We start from the raw sequence: 18,585 nt of genomic DNA on the forward strand, positions 1-18,585 counted from the left end.
ACTGTTTCTTCCCTCCTCCTCTAATGACAGCACAACAGAACAATAGTCCATTTCCATGAATAGCTATTTGCTGAGAAGTAATAATTTCTAGGAAGGAAGGCTAAGAGCATGCTGTCTCTTCACAGCAAGAAATGAGGGAACAGAACAACAGTCAGAACCTAATTTGCACTCTTATAAAGGACACTGGCATCTTATTGCCTTCATATTACAACAAGATTTCTTTCTGTTGGGGAGGGTTTGTAAAAACAAGTGTTCATGTACATAGTCATACCATTTTTTTGAAATGCAGCGTATCTTTCAGTCAAGATACTCTCCAGCATGTAAGCAAATGTGGCTCATCCTCAGGAAACAGCAAAGACTGCTCCTGCCTAAGGAGCAGGGAGCTGCCAGAGGGTCCCTGGGCAGGGGTCAGCCTGGCTGAACTGCAGTGCTTCTCCCCACTGTTGCCAAAGGTAGGGACAACTCTCAAAGACACTGCTTTAGATCTGGCCCTGAGCGCAGCAGCCACACTTCCAGGAACAGATAATTTGCTTACTCAAATAATTATTTATCATTTTTGTACTTTTTATTTTAAAATACCTTTTTCTTCATAACTTGAAACATTACCTTGTTACTTCACTATGTAGTTTAGAAAAGTTACCACCATCATAGATACAACTGATGAGAAGCTTCTGCCAGTCTGAGTTCATGATGATGACTAAAGGACGTGACAGCCCTTTCCTTGGTCCCATCTTCTCACCCTTTGTTCTGCACTTGAGCAACCAGGTGGTCATTGGATCAGCTAGATTCAGCTGGAAACACTCACTTTTTGTATTGTATCCTACCAACATGGAGAGACCACTGAAAGGCACAGGAAGGATGAAATGAAGTTGCAAAAGTTAGCAGAATCAGACAAGTGTTTCAAGAGATCAGCACACTGAGAATAATGGGCTCTGTCAAACAGAACAGACAAGACATTCTGATGGTTTCTCTTGGTTTTAAAATGTAAAAAAAAAAAAAAAAAAAAAAAAAAAAAAAAAAAAAAAAAAAACTTCAAATATTTTGAAATGAGCATTGGCAAAGTTACTGCTCTGCAGTGAAACAAACACAGAAATTCACCTCATCAATCGCAAAGTATAAGGAATGTCTTAGCCATGAGTAGAAAATGTTGCTGAATTTGGTTCAAGTTACAATTTATTCAAAAAATCCCTACACCCTAAGATCTCCAGACCACCTTGCTCTGCAAGAAGAGTGGCACAGTCATTTATACACAAGAGAAGACACCATAATTTGCTTTGTGAGGGTACTGTTTGGAACCCAACATCTAACGAGGAGTTTTGAAAAGACATAATTACAAAGTTGACACAGGAGAGACAAACACAAGACCTTGTTATTACCCTACACCGAAGCATGAAAGTCAGCACAGTGCTTGGTGCACATGACAGTTGGTTAAGACAGCTAGCTATATAAAAGATAATGGCATAGCGGTGATTAGAGGTGAGAAAGATACCTAAGGAAGAATTAACAATATACTGACCCCAAGGAGTGAGACTGAGAAACTGAAGAAACCTCAAAAACATAAAGGATGGAAGAATGGTACACAAAACAATTGAGAGCATAGATCAGAGAAAAATTGGGGGGATAAAGAAGCCTTTAATAACCCCCTCACTCTTCTGTGTAATTTAAAAGCCTTTAAGCCTGGATAAAGTTGTAAGAGTGCTTCATCTTTTCAGGTTACCAAGATGATTACATTGTACTATTTATATTATGGTAGTACACTAAAACCCCAGTCAAGGATGGTGAACCCTGCTCTGCAAAATGCTGTGTGAAATGACAGTTGATACTTGCAGGCCACATATCCAACAGTACATGAAGAAAAAAATACAGTAGGTAACCAGGACTTCAGATGCTCTTGCATTTCACCTCAAAATGTTCTGTTCAGAAAAGAGCAAAAAACTGTATCTGATATGCTGCCTACACAATCTAGGTACTGTTGACAAAGCATATTCAACTAAAATGCATGAAATAAATTTCAATAAAATGTAATTAATAAATAAAATATGCTTAACATTCCCACACAGTGTTCTGCTTTTGCAAATTCAGAAACCCAGCCTTTAACATTTTCCAGGAGAGCTCTTGTGCTGCAAACTGTCATGAGATCAAGTGGCTCAAGAAGACTGAAAAGTGTTTGCATTTTGCCTTTTTCATAGCTACATCCCATTACCTAGTAAGTTATACCAGCCTTTCTTAAGCCCATAAAGGAGATGTTTTTTTTCCTCTCTAATTTGGCTAATAGCAAAAAAAGATAACAAAACAAACAGAGATTAAGAGGCAATTTGCTATGTGGTGCATAGCCAGGTTAATAAAGAGAACTCCTGCTGGTAGCCTGCTCTGTGAGTAATGTACTTCATTTAGCTCAATTACCTCAACCAAGAAAATTAGAGTGCTTATTAGTGCTTGCCATCCACTAGGTGCTACACATCAATTCACCATGCAGATGTATCCTAGAGAAATGATGCTGAACCAGAAGAACAAAATCTTAGCACCTTGGTGAAAGAGGTCAATATCAAGTCTCTACAGAGCCTCCCAAAACCATAGCTTACTGTTAGAATGCCAGGGACCCAAAAAGATGACACTCATGGCTCTAAATTCTAATTGACTTGGGAGAAAGTAAAACAAGGTCAATGCTGAGCAATCCTGAAAAATCACATTTTAAAAAGAGTTGCAAACATTTTCCAAAGAGAAATACCTTTCTTTTGCCATTTCCAGCTAAAGAATGCAGTACATAAAATTGCAGATAGATTTAACACACCCTGTACATTTTGTAAAATCAAAATTATTTTCTTAAATCTTATATTTTTTATCTACTTATCTGTCAGAGCTCACCACTTTTAGTGCCTGCATTGTAGTTTTTGCAGTGGCTAAATAGAGAACCCGAAAAATAAATAACAATGTGTTGGTGTACTGAATTGGAATAAACTTGTTGAAAATATAGCTGAAATGCATGTTCCTACACCCTTTAAATTCTGTTCTGTTCTGCAGTTGCCAATGCTATCTAATGCCATTTGCTCTGTAGAGCAGTCAAGTAGGTAGCATGAAGTTGGAAAAATCATGGATTTAGGAGTTTTTAAGTGTTTTCTTGAATACTAAATGAAGAGTGTAAGAGGACAAGAATGTCCTACACAAAAAGTACATATGAAGTAAAAAGAAGAAAACACATATGAAGTGTTGTTGTGCTCTTTTCTTTCCTCACATCGTTTTAAATGATATATTCACAACTAGTTACTTCTGACTACATAATCAGTAAAACTTCTTAGTTTAGAAAATGTAGGAAAACAAGGTTGTAGCTTGCTACTTTGTCAGTAATTTACTTCCTTAATTAAAAGCATTTTGTAAAAATCTGCTGACCTAACACTTTTCAAATTAAGAAGGTACCTTTTGGTGAAAGAAGAAATAATTTATTTAAAATGTCATCTTGGTTATTAAATATTTGCATAATTCTGCAACAGGAACGCTAGTATGTGTAATATATTTGCACCAAACAATAGCAATGGCATCAGTGTCTTTATTTATAAATCTAAGAGATGTATAAAACTAAGGCATGCCATAAAACTTGATATAATACAATAAAGTAATACTGTCCCTTACTTTATAACAAGTGTTTAGTATTCATGCTTATAACTAGTCTTGCCCAATATTTTTCATTAAAATTCTTTGTATCCAATTATTTGCTCATTTTTCATATACTAGACTTTTAGACAAAGTCATCCTATGTTGGGGATCCCATCAGGGGGATCTGATGAGAAGTCTAAGTAGTCTGGCAGTCCAGACTTCTTTCATTTTCCCTACGAATAGTAATAATAATAAAAAATGAAAACACCTATGTTAAAAAAAAAAAAAAAAAGAAAAAAAAATCCAAATAGAAAGGCGAATCTATACTTCTTATCCCGTATTCACAGTTGTTGGGCAAATTTTGTTGAGAAAACATCTTACAAAGAGGTTAGTGAAGCACTGAAATCGATACTTTAGGAAAATTGTGGAATAGACACTACTAGACATATTTTTAATAAGTTTAAACAAGTTTCTGTCTGGAATGGTGCAGATGTATTTCATCCCTTTTTGAGTGGTGGGAGATTGGATTTTAGCACATCTAAAAGTTCTCTCTAGTCCTACACATGTGTGAATATATATTTTAGGATTTGAATGAATTCGGGCGGGAAATCGAAGTGTCAACTGAAATTGAAGCTTTTCATTTGGGAAACTTTATTGCAACTTTATTTTTTTTTTAATTCACACTGTGAAATATTGTAATGTTTTCATTTTAGCTTTATATTCCCCTTTAGTTATTATAAATTAAAGAATAGAAAGTTTAAAGAAGGATTTGCAGTGTGCTCATGAACTGTATACAACACTTATGTGTAAGTGCTAAAAAATATCTTTAAACATTCCTGGTAAGAGACAGATACCTCAGAGACTTACTCACTTACAAATAAGAATGACCCAATGGCACGTCAGCTTTGTTTATTCCCATATGGTGCCTTCCTATAAGGTTCTGTTTTGTTCTAGAGTGATTAGTGATAGAAATGATTCTGCCTTTATTTTTTAAATCATGGTAAATACCCAGTGCAATTAAGCAACTTCATATCACTACTGGCATTAAAGAAAGGTGATTTTTAAAAGTTAATTGGTACTTCCAACACATATCCTACTTTGTTTTGCACATATCATACCATAAAATTGCTAATCAAAATAAAATCTTATTCACGTTTTAGTCTGGTACCTCAATCAGAATTCCATGTGTTCAGTATTAAGGCAGCCGTCTCCCTAGAGAGTACTGTAAGGAAGATTAGAGGATTCACAACCTGTTGCAATTGAATAACTAAGAGGATTGTCAAAGAAGTTGCTACCTTTGAACTAAACAGAAAGAATGTCACGCAGCCTCAGTGATTAAATTTTTGTCAGTGCTGCATGAGGAAGTCTGTTTGGAGCCCAGTGTCAGTAGATAACTCAGATAGACAGTGGCTTCCTTGAATGATGTTTCTTCTTTATCCATTTTGCTATAAGAATAAAACATGAGATATGCAAAATGAATTGTCTTTATAACTTGTTTCAAAACACTTGCTTAGGGCCCAAACAAGCATAATTTCTTTACAAAGACTCTGAACTAAGGAAAGTCATCAATTGCAGTGGGTAGTTTAATTTACATGGTGTTCACTTAAAGCTAATTAACGTTTATGGCCTTATCTTGAATGTATATACAATCAAAAGTACTCACCCAAATATTACATTGTTACCTTCAAATTAATCAAATATACAAGAAAGTGGACAATAGGAGAAAAGTAACATCAATTTTAATTCAAATTACATTGTGAAGTAAGCACAGCCCTAAAACAGAATGAAAATTTAAAAAAAAAATATTTTATCTTTTCTTAGAGCAAAGAAAATTTAAAATACTGCCAGTATTTCAGAACATGCAGCAAACGGGGAAAGACATGATCTCTCAGATTACTAAAGTTGGGTGTCACTCAGCCACTTTTCCTCTTTAAAAAAAGAAATTACGAGGAACTGGATGATACAGAATTTAAGACTGATGAAGAAAATTAAAATTAAATCAATGACTTCTTGACATTCCATGGGATTGAAAGTGTCAACAATTTATTTCAAGTCCATAAAATATTATATGTATGTCAAGCTCACATAGAAGCTGACATATAAGCTCACAAATATGTATGTTAAACTCATATATGAATGAAGCTCACCTCACATTGTTAACATTTGAGTGGTTTAGATCTTTTATAATAACTGACCTAGTGACACCTATGCATGTTCACTAACTTATTCACTTTCCCCGTCTTTATGTATTTCAAATTTTCTGAAGATTTCCTGTGTATCCGTTTTATTACATTTTAGGGAATCACTGTCTAAGACACCTTTAATGATCTTAGCTGATACAATCTTGCAGTATTATCAGAGTTATTTCAGCTGTTACTCACTCACAGAATCACAGAATCATTTAAGTTGCAAAAGATCTATAAAATAAAATCCAGCCATCACCTAATACCGAGTTCACCACTAAACCATGTCTCTAACTGCCACATACACACATCTCTCCCCCAAGAACTGAAACTCTACCACTTCCCTGGGCAGCTCGTTCTATTTCCTAATTACACGTTCATGAAGAAATTCTTCTTGATATCCAATCTAAGCCTCCTCTGGTGTAACTTGAGATAATTTCCTTACATCCTAGAATATTAGAAGGCTGTCCACATTGAAAGGCTCTCGCAGCCTGTAAAGGCTTAGTAACTTTCATACTAATTCATACTGTTTCTCTCCACATCTATTCTTGTTACAATTTTGTTCAGCTCAAATATCTCTTCTCCCTGACTGTTTATCTACTAATACTTAAATTAAAGATCCTACTCAACCTCTTTTGTTGTTCGTTTATAAGATAGGTTTTCAGGGCCCTCAGTCATTCTAAGAGACTTTATCATTTCCTGAATGAATTCACCTTTAGAGTATAGACGGTCAGAATAATTCTAACCATTTTCTTATATACCTACATTAATGCTTCCTTCACAGACAAAATGCCAGATGCATTCTAGGTCTATGTCTTCACTGTTGCCATAACGAAAATACATTATGGTTCTTAGGCACCCTGCTGTGGATATTTAACTATTGGATATTTATCTTTTGCCACCTGCAATTGAAAATACTACCATTTACAAAATAAATTCTATTTGTTCTTAAATAAATGTCTTCATTACGTAGCATTAGATTTGCTCTTATTTCTATTATTCAGTCTAAATTGTTTAATCTCCCCATGTAGAAATTAATCCTACTTTGTAATCTTCCCAGTTCCATTTCCTGTTAATCATCATTAGCAGACTACTACATTTTGTACTAAACAAATTTTTGAAGAAAATACAACAGGCCATTCCTATACAAAATACCTGTGCAGGTAAAGGAAGATAGACTCCTTTCATAAACAAGAGAAGAAGCATATCTTAGTTATCATGAACCTTCCTTCAGGGAAGCTTTCTATTGACTATGAAGAAAGCTTAATCAGAATAGCTACAGTCAAAGCCGTGAAGAAAACCATGAAGTTCCCTAAGTCATCTAAGATTGGAAGTGGGAGTAGATATAGGTAGGGTTCTGGTCTCTGTAAATCTACCCAAAGAGGAATCGATAGTGTATGCTGAGGATGACTCTGAATCAATACCTTTCATGATGCCCAGGTCTACATTTTTCTGTCACACTGAAATCTTTCTCAGCTATACCATCGTGGTTTGTAGACATGTGCACAGCTATCCATTGTCAGATTCTTCTGAAAACTGGTTATTTGAAACAGAGGTTCTACATAATTTATTCAAGACAACAAATTATTTAGTCAAGACGCAGGTGTCAGTTTGTCAGTGCTCAGTAAAAACAAGGTCTCTTGCAAGAACAAGAACTGCATTCCCAGATAGACAGGAGAAAGATTTTTTAAGTGATGCAAAGAGAAGGATTATAACTGAATTCAGGAGAAAGAAATATGTTGGGTTTTTTTCAGACTGCATGCATTTATGAAATACATTTTCATAGTCTTTCATACACCAGAGGGTGACATGGTAGATAAAAGAGAAAGTTGAACTCAGTATTTGGTATTCATGACCAAAAAGAAGAAAGGAATTAAACTCAAGATTGCAAACTAGAAAAGGTTACAATTCCTTTACTGTAAAATCACCCATTGTATTTTGATTCCTGTATTATTTGAACTCTTAACACTGAAAGATTCAAAGCTGCAGTACTTAAAAGATGTTACATACATTAGCACACACAGTGCTGTATTTTCATAACCTGTTCTCTCAAGGCCTTTTTCTTCTGCTGTGCTATAAGTGCCTAAATATTTTTTCTTCACCTGGGGGAAATTATATCAAGGGAAAACCTACAAGATAAAAATACTTTAAAAAATTCATTATTGCTATCACTCTATCATTATATATATTAACAAGTCTAAAAAATACATTAATATTATAATTCTATCATTAGATATCTTGCTATTGCTATATAAAACATGTTTGAGGTAATAACCAAGCCACATGACCAGGACATGAGATATGGTCCTAACTTTCCATTTTGTGGGCCATGTGAAGTAACTACTTCCAGAAGGTTCTTCCATTCTATAAAGGGATACATGCTTTTGTAAGTATAGGTCTAAGCCTAGTGTAAAATACTGCATAAAGGTCATATATAAATTTGCTTAAATAATAATGCATGAGCTTAGAGACAAATCCTTGCATTCAGCACAGCTCAGCTGAGAAAAGTGAAGAAGTGCTTTTCTGCCCAGCTAGGTAGTGTGTCAGTAAGGAAGGAGATTTACCGCTGAATTTGCAAATCTGCTCCAGCATAGCACAAAATATTCAACTAGGTAACACAGGCAAAGGGAAAACAGCAACTGGTTGATACCACAAGCTTATTCATCCTCTGAAACCTTTTGTACACAGAATAAAGCCAGAAAGAGCCCAGTGCAAAATCAATACAGTCTGTAATTACATCTGTGAGATTAGAATGAACACGATGATATATTCAAATGAGGCATTATCTCCTTCACAGAGCAGGTTAAAAACATAAGTCATAGAATCAGCAAATCAGAGAATCATTAAGGTTGAAAAAGATCACCAAGATCATCTAGTCCAACCATCAAGTCAAATTAGCCCTTCTCACAGGTACAAAATATCTGAGTCGTAGAGAACCACAATCAGAAAATACTGTAATGTAGTGTGATGAACTAATTACTCTCATTGAATATGGTCTCTTCAAAGCATTGAACAACTTTAGCAGGCTCTCATACCCAGAAAATATGCTCTTGTTCCTGATGGCCATTCACACTTGTCCTACTGGCAGATATGTGCTTATGTATATGAATTTGTAAAATACCCATAAATAGAGTCAATAAAAGGCTTACGCATTAAAGAGCACACATAGAGTGAAAGGAACATCTCCAAACTAAAAGCAGAAAACACCTTAACTAACTCTGCTGGAGAATTGATCTGAGGACAGGCTGGAAGTGCTGCTCCAGGCCTCAGTTTCCACCCAGATCACAACATGCAGTGACAGGCAGTCTTGCAGCACCTGCATCACATACTCATGGCATGTGCCACTAAAAGTGATACAGATCAAAGTTAGAAAGGGCTTCATTAGAGAAGATATTTTCAAGTGTACCTTCATAAGAAGGCACAAAACGCACCTTCAAATCAGCAGTTTTCAACTTCTAGCCTCTTCCATTTGTGTTAATCACAGAAAATTTAAGTATTTCATTATTAGAAAGTAACATAGGAAAAAAAAATAATCATGCAAATCAGATGTCAAGGAAAATCATTTTCTTATCAACTGTGTGGCAAATACCTTTAAACAGATTCACAGATCTTCTAATCAGTTAGAAATAACAACATGATTCCTTTGGGCTATACTGCAGAGATAAAACTCCACGTTTATGATAAGTAGACTTTAGCTTGTTTTGCAGAGGCTGTTAAACAACAAGAAATCCCACACATCTTTTTGGCTTCTTCCTCAAAAGCAGATAGCAGGGCCCTTTGTCGCAAGACTTCTGATAAGTGTATTTTTTTTATAAAATAGCTTATGCCCTGAGCAAATACAACAACAGAGAAGAGCAGAAATTATTTGAAATTCCTTGCTTAGAAGCTGTAAAACTAATTGTGACATGTTAGCTCAAAATACAAAAGCATTTCATTATGCTGCAGATGGCAGAGGAAAAATGTAATACAAAATAAACCTTGATGAGATGAAAAAGTGTATTAGAACAGTCTGATTAATCTCCATCCTGGGGAGTTTTAAGAAATAGAATCTACAGAAGTCTTAAATTAGAGGAATGATAAGCACATACTTCAGACTTGCGCTTTTTCTGCTTCTAATGACTTATCTTCATTTCATCCAATGGTTTTATTGCTGTAGCATTTTCACATCCTTATATTACACTTCTTCGGGCAACATGATATGTGTTGTGTCTCCAGAAAACTGTGATTCTCAAACAGCTCTGACATTTTCCTTTTTTAGTTACAGCTCCTTCTGTTAGGAACATAAAAGTAAATTTAAATGTTCAGGAGACATGGTGTTTATTCAAAGATTACCTTGCTGTATTTTTCACTTCTTTCTCCAAGATATTGTCATGCCACTTTCTCTCTATTTTTCTTCTCCAAAAATGGGTAATTTCAAGCTTCACTCTTCATATGCTGCTTCTCTTACTGTAGCATCCTCACCCCCATGTTATTTGATACAGAGCTGGTAAACTGTTAAGAAAGACAGGACAGTACTCACCATATCGAGCATAGCTGGCAGGATTTCAGTACAGATGAAGCAGCTGCAACCAGTGTGGGTGTAAACCACCAGGTTTACTGCCTGCACTAATCACATCTGTCTCTGACACTGTGGTGCACCAGCTGAAAAAAGGTTACATCTAGGATACAGAACAAAATCATAGAATCTCAGAGTCACCAAGATTGGAAAAGACCTACAAGATCATCCAGTCAAACTTTCCACCTATCACCAACAATTCCCACTAAGCCATGTCCCTCAGCACATCTAGAAGTTTCTTGAACACCTCCAGAGATGGTGGCACCACCACCTCCATGGGTAGCCCGTTCCAGCGCCTGACCACACTCTCAGAGAAGAAATATTTCCTAACATCCAACCAGAATCTCCCCTGGCACAACTTGAGGCCATTCCCTTTAGTTCTATTACTAGTTACTTGAGAGAAGAAGCTGATTCCCACCACACCATAATTTCTCTTCAAGTTCTTGTAGAGAGCAATAAGGTCACCCCTGAGCCTCCTCTTCTCCAGACTGTACAAACCCAGCTCCCTCAGCCACTCCCCATGAGACTTGTGTTCCAGACCCCTCACAGCTTCTTTGCCCTTGTCTGGACATGCTCCAGGGTCTTGATGTCTTTCATGTTGTTAGGGGCCCAAACTGAACACAGGGCTCAAGGTACAGCCTTACCATGGCTGAGTACAGAGGGATGATCACTTCCCTGCTCCTGCTGGCAGCGCTATTTCTGATACAAGCCAGTATGCCATTGGCCTTCTTGGACACCTGAGCACACTGCTGGCTCATATTCAGCAGAGCATCAACTGATATCCCCAGGTCCATTTCTTCTAAACAGTCTTCCGGAATCTCTGCCTTAAAATCTACATCCTAGTCTCTGCATAGAAGTCCAAATGCTTTGCGGAGCTGGTTGGTACTCTAAAATGGCTCCAGCTTGCATAGTAAGAAGTAATTGAGGATGAAATTTCAAGTGAGAATAAGCCCAAATGTAGTCAAACAAGAAATACTCTCAGCCAGATGTTCTAATCAAGTGTGTGATATGTATAGATCCAATTAAAACCATTAGTGTCAATGCAGAATTTGTGAGTGCACGTGCTTGAAAATTAAAGGTCTCTAAGTCTGAAGAAATGATGAATGCTGGAATGTAGTATTAGAGTCACTCCCAGTCTGAGTAAACACAGAATTCATGACCTCTTAATGAGGGAGAAGTTTTTAGGAAGAACACCATTAGTTTGTTTACAGTTGCTAAAAAGAGATTTTTTTTTTTAACCTCCATTTATCTAAAAGTCATAAAAAAAGCCTAGATCAAATAAATGAATAACGTTAGCATATTCTTACCACCTGTATCACTGCATCAGAGTCTGTAACTCAGTCGTGTCCTGTCATCTTCTGGATATACCACAGTAAATATCACATTTTATTTCACAGATGGGAACATGCCTTGTATCTTAGCCAAAACATAGGATAAGCTCTATGCCTTAAGTAGCCAAATAAGAAATTAGTGAAAAGTAATGGTGGGAATTCATTTGTATAGCAGGCTGTATAGAGCGTATAGTATCCTGAACTCCTCTGTTTGCATTATCTTGTAGATTGCTGTTAGTATCCAGCAGTATCAGAGGACACAAACAGAAAGCAACATAAGTTAACTTATGTGCCCACCTAATAATGAATTAAAGGGTATGAATAAACACCATGTCCAATAAAGATCCAGTCTTAATGTTTGACTTCTGCTTGTACTGTAGAATTGGAAGTTTCTTCCGTAGCTTTTCATCGCATAAAGCTCTTCTCTTCTGTTTTAAACAGGACACAGAATGCAACATCTCAAGGATTCCAAACAAATGAATATGCTGATGCCCAGCTTCAGGAGATTGTCAGAAAAATGCGGGAAAGGGCCACAGCCTATAAAGAAAAGCTGAAAGACCCAGTGCTGTCCTCCCCTGAAGGCAGTCCTACAGCTTGTAAGTGACTCTAGAGTACAATAAATAGTTGTGCATCTGTTGAGTGGAAAGATGAAATTCCTTTGCTGAAACAGAAAATGCTGTGATGAAATTTTTCAGGAAGTTTTTCTTAGCACATCACATTTAGTCATTGAAATGGGTTAGTTTGTGCCCAGTGAAGTCAAGCTATCTGTAAACATTTACAGTAAGCCAGATCCCATGGTACAAGTTCCTTTTGAATCCCATCACTGCAGAATTTGATGGAAAATCTCAATTAATGTCTAGAATTGTCTCTGTCAAGCAGTTTTATATATTTTAAAGTAGATCCTAATATCTTTATTCATTATGATGAATCTAAAATTGATGAGGAAACGTATCTCTCTCACTAGTAGATACAGGTCAGTCTGAGATTAGATCTGTTGTGTGAAAATAAATAACATTTTATCCAAGACAGCAATCTTTGAGACACCCTGAGGACTCTACTTACACATTTCAAACAGAGCAAACTTATCTGAAATTCATTAAACGTTGACTTTAGATAAAATATGAAACATCAAACAAATATAATGCTCTTCCTCTTTAGAGGAAAGTTTGTTTTACATTATTTCTTTTTCACAAAAAATCGAATGTGGTGATTTGATATTCTGTCATTTTGAGATGTTTATTCCTTATCCAGTTTTTAATAAGCTAGAAAAAATAGTGTCAGAAGTAAAATGAACTGTATCAATGAAGAAAATTATTCCACTTTCATTTTAATTACTCTTTGCTCAGTTACCTCTTTTGTTCTCCTCATAGAACTCACAATTATTTCTTTCCCAAATCACTGTAGATCCACTTCTTAAATCTGCTTCAAAGATTGTGTAGCTTACTTAGAAGTAAAGCAACCAGAGTTAATTGGACAAATATGTGGACAAAAGTATCCAGCATAAAATGGAAGAATAGAGCTCAAAGGAATGCCCCTAGGCTTTCTCACCTTTGAAACATACAAAATCATAGGCTTCCCATTAGCTTCACCTGCTCTGTCAAGCATATCAGATCTTACACAAGGGGAGAAATCTGCCCATGTCAGAGATATCTTTTCTTATCTCCATCCTAATTGTACACATTATATGCAACAATCATATACCAAAATATGCACAGGTGAATTAAAGAAAGCTGAGTTATGAATTACCTCAGTCTTTTATGGCACTTGCTTTGGGAACTGTCCAAGAAACTGCAGTAACATATACTGGACTCAACAGGAAGTTGAGTGATAGTATCATTACTAGTGATTTATTATTAGTATTACTATCACTATTAATGATAGTAGATGTTCATGCTTATATCAAATGTTATTTTATTCTCCAATCTGCTTTCTAATGCACTCAATATTACAATAAGTTGTAGCTTTATTCACTGCCAAGTGTTGTTTAATATGATGAGGCTCTTGTACTTGTTAAAATCGGATACCATAATTAAGCCATTGTTAAAATGACACATTTTGTGGCATTCTGTGTCACTAGCACCATCAAAGAAGAAGCCTCCGCCCCCACCAAAAGAAGAAAAGAAAGAAGAAAAGAAAGAGGAAGCAGAAGCAAAGCCAGAAGAGGATCACTACTGTGATATGCTGTGCTGTAAATTCAAAAAACCTCCTCTGAAAAAGTACATTAGCTATCTAAAGCTACCAGACAGCATAGATTCATACACAGGTAAATTAAAAGCTGTGTTTTAAAATGGGGTAAAGACATGCTGAATTAGTGGCTCAGTTTTACATTGTACTTGCAAGCCAAAGTAAGGATTACATTCTGTTTAGCAATTCAGAGGCACACATATAATCTACCCTCAATAACTTTCATTCCAAATAGGGAAAAGAGTGAAAACTGATGATAGTAGCAAAGATATGGAAAGACAGAGTAATTTCTCTATTGCCACAAAGTTGGTGTATAAAACAACCACAGTTAATATTCAGTGCCACTTGACCTAGAATCTGTGTCATACATTAGGGCCAAATAATTCTTGTCAGCTATAGCATGCACCAACAAAACATTCTGAGTTTTTCAGATGCATTACATTTTGTATGCTGCCACGAACTCTTCTATTTACCCTTTTGCAATTGCTATTGTAATTCTTAGTTTCAACCTGTGTCACTTTATCAGCCTGTGCTATTTAAAAAATGGATAATTATAGGTAGCTCTCTGCGGGAAGGTTCCCAAATTCTGCATTAACATAACTATGTCTAGCAAAATAAGAAAATAATATGATTTCATGTCTGCAGATGCATTGTTCTGTCTTTCAGATCGCCGGTACGTAGCATGGCTTATGCTTGTGACAGTGGCCTATAACTGGAATTGCTGGTTTATCCCCCTTCGCTTTGTGTTTCCATACCAAACTCCAAGTAACACAATATACTGGCTTGCCATAGACATCATCTGTGATATCTGCTACCTCTGCGACCTGCTGGTTTTCCAACCTCGAGTGCAATTTTTAAGAGGTGGAGATATAATTGTAAGTATTGGAAGTAGGATTTCCACCGGTAGTGACTATGCATTGAAGTGCATTATAGAAATATGCTATGGTTCTTTCTAATAGGTCAAGTCTACACAAATTTTTTTGTTAGCAAAGTATACCTGTATTCGTCTTCTCTGACCTTTTATTATTCAGTTTTGGAAGAAGAAAGTGTATCTAATACCTGCACTCTGGACAAGCACTGCAATCTGACATATGGAAGTTCTTTAAAAAAGTAAAACAGATTGGAAAATAACAGATGCAACAGTCAAAATAAGCATAAAATGCTTTCTTACCAGGAGTAAATAGGTGCATCTTTACTGGAAAGAGTGATTATATGATTATATACTCATACATGCGTATATGTTTTGTCATGTTTTATGTGAAACGTTTGACGTTCCATTCAAGTTGTTCAGGAATCACAGCAGAAGACAGTGCATGTCCAGCTAGAGCTGGACAGTATGTAAATGTTTTCTTACAGATTGTGAGGTTATTTATATATTTTTTTACAAAAGCAGAATAAATTCCTGTAACCTCAGGATATTTATAATTATTTATTTGAAATTTTTTAAGGGGGAACATATATATATTTATAAACAACTCTGCCTTTTGCTACTGTTTTACATAACCTTTTTACAGAATAATACAAAGTAAAACCATGTGCGCATGCCTGTAAAAGGGTAAAGGCTTACCTTTGGCATATAATAGGGAATATAGAGCATTGACTTTTCTTTAATCTTTCCTACTTTCAGTTCTTTAACATTTTATAGAAGAAAACCAAATGCACAAAACAAATGAGTTTAGAATTTCAGCATGACACTATTATGCCCAACAAACAAAAATATCAAAATTATATATATTCAAAATCAATTTGGAATTAGATTTAGTTCACTGCTTTTATGTAGAATTTTATATATTGTGCATAAAAGAAATTGCTAATACATTTACAGAGGAACCTCAGATAGAACTACATAAATATAGTGCAGATAGATTGCAGTGCAATACAGTGTATTTTTCCATGCCTAGCAATTCAGTAACTGCTAATCTTGCTGAAATCCTACAAAACTCAAGTTTTATGAACAAGGTTGAAATTGTAATGGAGGAAGCTGACCTTTCATTTCCCTGAAATAAAACTGCTGAAGCTGTTTGTACAATTCATAGATTTTAGTGGGTGAAGAGATCATCTTCTGCTGGATCTCCTGCATTTAGTATAATGCCTAAATGATGATAGTAAAAAGAATGGAAATATCTTTAAGATTATAAGGCTATTTTAAAAATGACCCTGGTATAAATACTGTAAGTATAATAATAGATACATTTCTCTGCTCTTTTGATTAGCCCTTCTTACTAAGGTATCAAGATCAGTTTCAAGGGACAGTAATTTAAAAATAAATGTCTAATGATTACTAATGAATGCAACGTTGATTATTATAATATTTAAAATGCTTGTATGTTAACGTTGGCTTTCAATGAGCTAATTTTGAACAGCTCTATTAGAATCTTTCTTTTCATTTCTCTGGAAACTACTGATGTAGTTTGGCCTTAAAATTGAAAAGTGTTGCATCAAGCAACAGCTGGTACAGAGACTTTGAGAGGAAAAAAGGCAAATGTAGCATACTTCATTAGACAAAAACTCAGATTTGGATAAAAAGCAGATAAACCCCAAATCTAGATCTAATGAAATTTGGCTTAAGAAAAAAGTGTCAAATGAAAATACTATTTCTTCATTGGAGGAGTGGATATTACTCCATTCTTTCAGACAGTTTTTAATGGCAATATTAAAAAACCTTATTAATAGAAGAATATTATTACTGTAGAGTAGCAAAGGTCATTCTTTACATGCAATTCTTAATGTTGCTTTTTTCTCTTTTCATGATTACTGTAGTCAGACAAAGTGGAAATGAAGAAATTCTATCACAGCACTATAAAGTTTCGGGTAAGCAGATCCGTCATTACTGGTATCAATATTGTTGCTTCTGTGAGAAGGATTACGTGGGATCTCTTCTTTCCCTGAAAATTACTGTTGATTTTAAATGCTGGCAGATAGTGCAGAATTGATGGCATGTTAGTTCTTCTATTTGAAGATGATGTTGCTTCGTACTCATAAACAATATTTAATTGTAAAACATAATAGTTATAGATGCAATTCTAAATAATGATAATTGGATAAAATAAAATTAATAAAATTCATAGAATCGTAGAATATTAAGGTTGGAAATGACCTTTAAGTTCATCTACTTCAACCATCCACGTATCACCAGCATTGCCCACTAAACCACATCCATAAGTACAACATCTATGGATGATATGGAAAGGCAAAATATAACAAAAACCAGTATCAATAATAAGAATGATGAAGTTAATAATGATGAGATCCTATGATCCCATGATGAATATTTTGTATGCAACAGATGGCTTTTGCAGACTGCAAGCAGAGAGTCTAATTCATGCTCTCTCAGACTGCTTCAAGCATCCTGACCTTAAAAGCTGTAGAAATCTCATGTGTATCACTCTCTTCACCTCTACTTTCCAGCCACATGTCTACCATTTCAGTCTTGTCGGAACCCTAATTGAAATAACAGAATGCACTAATAGCTAAACATCTGAGACACTGTCAATAATCCCCATGAAACAGGTGAAAATCGAGAGGCTTAAAAGTAGGGCAGAGCAAAGCTCTTACTGTTTCCAAAGAGATAATCTTCCCTAACAGTACTTTGGAAGTTATAGGCATAGTATACTGACTGTCGAAATTTTATATTCAATCATGATTTATTCGAAGTAGGTTTTTGACAGCAAGTAAATGCATTATGATTATTTTGAAGTTTAAATTGATCTCTTTTCAACAGCTCGATTTGATATCAGTATTGCCATTTGACGTTTTATACTTTTTCTTCGGATTCAACCCAGCATTTAGAGTAAATAGGATGCTAAAGGTAAGTTCTGCATTAGAGATAGATGACTAACCCCACATAAATGCTTCTGAAAGTCAGTGAAAAGATGTTTATAATATTTAGGAATATGGCGCTTAGAAATTGGAAAATGTCTTCAGGAATCACCTGAGTCTATGCAACATCAGTAAACAAAACAACAAAGAATACAAGTCAAGATATACTCTAGCCAACCAAACTCCTGATGATAATGCCAGGTTCTAAAAAGCAAGGGTTGGAATTTTAAGGGCAGCATAAACTGTACACATCATATGTAAAAATCATAAATCCACCTTTTTTATAGTCTCCAAAGATGTGGGGTGTGCAATGGAATGTCTGAGGTGGGGCTACGCAGCAGCCGTCTCCCTCCCTTTCATGATACGGGTTGACAGGTTCCCTCCAGGCAAGGACAAACCCTTCTTGAGCTCTCTGTGCTATGACAGGCTTTGCGCAATTGCTGAAATCTGACCTCTAGAATGAGTGGGACACTTAAGAACCAAAATACTGTTTTATTCAGTTCTCCTCTTTGGTTTGCAGTTCATCTTTTAAATAAACTTATAAAGAAAATTAGATTGCTGCAAAATACATTATTTTCAGAATATGTATGTGAACAATTAAAAGAAAAAGACATGGGGTTGAGGATAGTGATTTGATTACTTTCACTTCTTTTCCATTCAGCATAACACATTCTTTGAATTCAATGACCGCTTGGAAGCTATCCTGGACAAAGCATACATCTACAGGTATGTGCTCATTAAATCCTTGTAGCATGCAAACCAGGCAAAGAGCACCAGTTTGATTTCATAAGTTGTCAGTGAAGTACAGGATGGAATTTGGTATGTCTTAACTTTTCTATTTAAAATGATATATTTTTAAAGTATTTTTCTCTTTATTATAATAATTCAAATAATAAATGTAAAGCTTCGTTCATATAGGGAA

General features: G+C 35.5%; 1 protein-coding gene across 1 annotated transcript in view; it reads left to right on the forward strand.

The window, feature by feature from the left end:
- CNGB3 (cyclic nucleotide gated channel subunit beta 3) overlaps positions 1-18,585 on the forward strand; it is a 56,010-nt gene that overhangs the window by 15,133 nt on the left and 22,292 nt on the right. The window contains exons 4-9 of the mRNA XM_072327283.1: positions 12,102-12,256; positions 13,738-13,923; positions 14,511-14,719; positions 16,605-16,655; positions 17,566-17,652; positions 18,325-18,389. Of these exons, the coding sequence (XP_072183384.1) occupies positions 12,102-12,256; positions 13,738-13,923; positions 14,511-14,719; positions 16,605-16,655; positions 17,566-17,652; positions 18,325-18,389 (753 nt within the window). The remainder of the gene's footprint in view (positions 1-12,101; positions 12,257-13,737; positions 13,924-14,510; positions 14,720-16,604; positions 16,656-17,565; positions 17,653-18,324; positions 18,390-18,585) is intronic.

Source organism: Excalfactoria chinensis, chromosome 2 (assembly GCF_039878825.1).
Source record: "Excalfactoria chinensis isolate bCotChi1 chromosome 2, bCotChi1.hap2, whole genome shotgun sequence".
Lineage (NCBI taxonomy): Eukaryota > Metazoa > Chordata > Aves > Galliformes > Phasianidae > Excalfactoria > Excalfactoria chinensis.